This window comes from Amyelois transitella, chromosome 2 (genome assembly GCF_032362555.1).
Source record: "Amyelois transitella isolate CPQ chromosome 2, ilAmyTran1.1, whole genome shotgun sequence".
In the NCBI taxonomy this organism is placed as follows: domain Eukaryota; kingdom Metazoa; phylum Arthropoda; class Insecta; order Lepidoptera; family Pyralidae; genus Amyelois; species Amyelois transitella.
Genome location: NC_083505.1, coordinates 12,287,036 through 12,291,240, shown reverse-complemented (window position 1 = coordinate 12,291,240; position 4,205 = coordinate 12,287,036). Strand labels below are relative to the sequence as shown.

The 4,205-nt window shown below is 38.5% G+C and overlaps 1 protein-coding gene across 1 annotated transcript; it reads right to left on the bottom strand.

Annotated features, from left to right (window-relative positions):
* Nucleotides 1–1,436: 1,436 nt before the first annotated feature.
* LOC106143677 (uncharacterized) lies at nt 1,437–3,384 on the bottom strand. Its single transcript, XM_060947349.1, has 3 exons — nt 3,233–3,384; nt 2,201–2,400; nt 1,437–1,762 (listed from the first exon to the last, which is right to left on the bottom strand). Exons 1-3 carry the CDS (start codon nt 3,370–3,372, stop codon nt 1,437–1,439), a joined length of 666 nt encoding a protein of 221 aa, XP_060803332.1. The 5' UTR covers nt 3,373–3,384.
* Nucleotides 3,385–4,205: the final 821 nt, after the last annotated feature.

Sequence of the window (4,205 nt, the reverse complement as noted above, 5' to 3'; positions counted from 1 at the left end):
CACACGGCATTCTTTTTGTTCAGTAAAATTTAATACCACAGAATGAATAACAGTGCTTTTGTATACAACAGACATTCGCCAATTTTTAAATATCTAAGTTTTAGAATCTTTGATACGAACGAAATTAAAGGCTTTAGCTTGTAACAAAATATTATAAATGCGAAAGCAAGTCTATTTCATGCGTTATTCTGAACTTATCTTCTTGAAATTTAGCGTATATATAATTAAGAGTCTCGAGAAGAAAATAAGGTACTTTTCATTAAGTTAAAAACTATAGTTCCTATGGGATATGCTAAAAACCTGTATGCGTTTGTAGGTGACGCTAAATTCGCGCAAGCGAAGCAGAAGGTAAAAGCTAGTTGCAGTATAAAACTAATGGTCCGTCAAGAGCAGGGAAACTTTTAAATTGGTACCGAATTGTAGAGTTATGGCGCGGAAAATAGACATACCGCTGGAAACTGGGAAAATTGGGAATAGAGCGGGAACCTGGGACTGCTAAGCGTAATACTGGGAATCCTGCAGTGAGGCAAGTAACGCCAGGCACATTAATTTTTGACAGAATCGAGTACTACGAGAGATTTTGTTTTGAAACCTGTAAAGGATAAAGATGTGTGTGATACATACATACATATGTACATACATATGGTCACGTCTATATCCCTTGCGGGGTAGACAGAGCCAACAGTCTTGAAAAGACTGAATGGCCACGTTCAGCTATTTGGCTTAATGATAGAATTGAGATTCAAATAATGACAGGTTGCTAGCCCTTCGCCTAAAAGAGGAATCCCAAGTTTATAAGCCTATCCCATAGTCGCCTTTTACGACATCCATGGGAAAGAGATGCAGTGGTCCTATTATTTTTTGTAATGGTGCCGGGAACCACACGGCACAATTGCCGTTATGTGTGTGATATATCTAGTATTACGTACAAGGACGTCCTAACAAAAGGTCAGGTCAAGAGTACCCGAAACCGGCGAGCTTGCATGAAGAGAGTTATGAATGTGAATGAAGCGAAAGAAGTTTGCAGAAATCGTGGCGTTTAAGTACCTATGTATGTATGTTAATGGGAAAGTGCAACAACAATCAACTTTTTGCGGAACTCTCTAAAGTCGTGCAAATAAATTTAATTAAATAAGAGTGTGGTTCCCGGCACCAATACAAAAAAGTATGGATGTCGTAAAAACGACTAAGGGATACACTTACAAAGTTTTTTTAAGGCGATGGGCTAGCAACCTGTCACTGTTTGAATCTCAATTCTATCATTAAGCCAAATATCTGAACTTGGCCATTCAGTCTTTTCAAGACTGTTGGCTCTGTCTACCCCGCAAGGGATATAGACGTGACCATGTACCTATATATGTATGTAAATAAGAGTAAACTCGTAATTACACATAAACTATATTCGACAAAACATTAAATTACAGCTAAAAAAAAGACTAAACAGCTTGTATGAACCCTAGTTTTTTATACAGTATCAACTCCCATCTCCTAAGCTTCGCTATAGGCGCGTCGCTGTCAACTTTGTTCTTCCTCTTGTATTTCCTGAAGAATTCTCCATCAATTTTAATTCTCTGATCGCAATTATCGCGTGTTCCAGGAACAGGTCTCGCTTCAGGGGTTTCCTCATCAGCTCGGATTTGGGATCGGGGATAGAACAGCCACCGTTTGGACCCTAGGCCGTCGCTCTTGAGGATTTCCTGAATTTTATCTTGGCGTTTCTTTGTGGCCAGATAACGGGTGGTACTCCTTTGGGCTCTACTTGCTGAAATGAGAATTTCATTAAAGATATGATGAGTAAGCTTTGCGTTTAAAATTGTCCATCCATCCATATAATCACGTCTATATCCCTTGCCGGGTAGACAGAGCCAGCAATCTTGAAAGGCTGACAGGCCACGTTCAGCAATTTGACTTAATGATAGAAATGGGATTCAAATAGTGACTGGTTGCTAGCCCATCGCCTAAAAAAGAATTCCAAGTTTGTAAGCCTATCCCTTAGTCGCCTTTTACGACATCCATGGGAAAGAGATGGAGTGGTCCTATTCGTTTTTGTATTTTTACCGGGAACCACACGGCACTAAATAATACATACATACATACATAAAATCACGCCTCTTTCTCGGAGGAGTAGGCAGATATATAGGTACCCATATTGTAACCATATTCAAGGAATGAATAAATGATTATGATCAAAATTACTTACGCGTTATGTACAACACTCTGAAAGCGTCCAAGAAACTTGGCTCCTTGAACGTCAGTTCTTTATTCTGACTGACTGACCGGGTGCCGCTGTGACTTCGCGACCTGGTATGTGACCTTGACTGCGATTTGGTACCATTGCTTCGTGACCTCGAATCGTCGAGTACAAAAGTCCTTCGGCTTCGATGATTTGAACGGCTTGGTCTGAAATGAATAATAAATAATTACATACATACATATGATCACGTCTATATCCCTTGTGGGGTAGACAGAGCCAACCGTCTTGAAAAGACTGATAGGTCACGTTCAGCTGTTTGGCTTAATGATAGAATTGATATTCAAATAGTGACAGGTTGCTAGCCCATCGCCTAAAAAAAGAATCCCAAGTTTGTAAGCCTATCCCTTAGTCGCCTTTTACGACATCCATGGGAAAGAGATGGAGTGGTCCTATTCTTTTTTGTATTTGTGTCGGCAACCACACGGCATCAATAATAACTATATACGAAACAAATAACACAGATTTAGTTAGGTTCGAAGTAAGTTCGATAATTGATAATTCTAAGTAATTGAGCACGTCACTATAATATTAAGTAGACGTTAAGATGTGTCGTAGGATAGGACCACTCCATCTCTTTCCTATCATAAAAAGCGACTAAGGGATAGGAATGTTCTTTTAGGCGATTGGCTCGCCGTCACTATTTGAATGACAATTCTATCTATTAAGCCAAACTACTGAATACGGTCTTTCAGTCTCTCGAGACTGCTAGCTCTGTCTTCCCCGCAAGGGATACGTTATTACATGTATGTAAAACATCCTACTAATATTATAAATGCGAAAGTTGTTAGTATGTCAGTATGGATGTTTGTTACTCTTTCACGCAAAAACTACTTAACTGATTACTGAAGACCCAGATTAACATATAGGCTACTTTTTATCCCGGAGTTCCCACGAGATTGATTCTACGCGGACGAAGTCGCGGGCGGCCTCTAGTAAACAATAAATCCTGTAATCTACTCAAATATATTTTCAATTAACCTTCTCCCAATATCTCTGTCGTCTTTCAAAACGGACATCCCATAGTAATCCCCGAAGCCATCGCCATGGTCAGGATACTCCCCCTCCATATGTCCCGCCGGGGGAAAAGTGGGGAGGTACGGGTAACCATAACCCTCCATCAACTACCACGTGAATTTAATGATTATTTTTTTGCTCAATTTTCCACCATTACAACGGATTTTATCAATGACACCGTCAAATTATGTATTATATTTTGGTGTGACGTTTATGGGTTTTGTTTTTTTTTTGTTAGTTTAAAAAAAGGTTTCGCTGATAAATGTGCTCTTTATAGTAAGTACATGTACACAATTCACGCATGTATCTATCAGGGGTAGACAGAGATTACCCATGTATTTCCATTTGCAACGATCCTTTCAGATTTTTCAAGCGTCGTTCGCACTTATTTTTTTTTGTTTTTCATACATACGTAAATATAATCACGTCTATGTTCTTTGCGTGGTAGACAGAGTCAACAGTCTTGAAAAATTTGAAATGCAACATTTAACTGGTTGCTGCAGTAAGAATCTCAAACTTATTAGCCTTTCCCTCTGATAACGAATGAATGATTAATCGTAATTTTTTAACTTAGTCAATTAAAATTATCTTTAAAATTTATTGGTTGATTTGAAGTTATTTGCAAGTCATTAATCGTGATTATTATCACCAGCAAGATAGCTCAATATTTTTTTTTTCCAAATATTAAAACAAAAGTAATTAATTTAGTACTTCTGTATTTTTATCCTGTGCCGTGTGATTTCCGACACCAAAACAATATATAAAGTATAGATCACTCCATTTCTCCCCCATGGATGTTGTAATAGGCGACTAAGGAATAGGCTTATAAACTTGGGATTCTTCTTTTAGGCGATGGGCTAGCGACCTGACACTGTTTGAATCTCAATTCTATCATTAAGCCAAACATTTGAACGTAGCCCGTCAGTAATTTCAAGAC

Coding starts and splice junctions, on each gene's coding strand:
- LOC106143677 (XM_060947349.1), bottom strand. CDS start 3,372: ATGGAGGGTTATGGTTACCCGTACCTCCCCACTTTTCCCCCGGCGGGA. Junction 2,401..3,232: donor GACAGAGATATTGGGAGAAG/GTTAATTGAAAA, acceptor TATTCATTTCAG/ACCAAGCCGTTCAAATCATC. Junction 1,763..2,200: donor CAGAGTGTTGTACATAACGC/GTAAGTAATTTT, acceptor TTCTCATTTCAG/CAAGTAGAGCCCAAAGGAGT.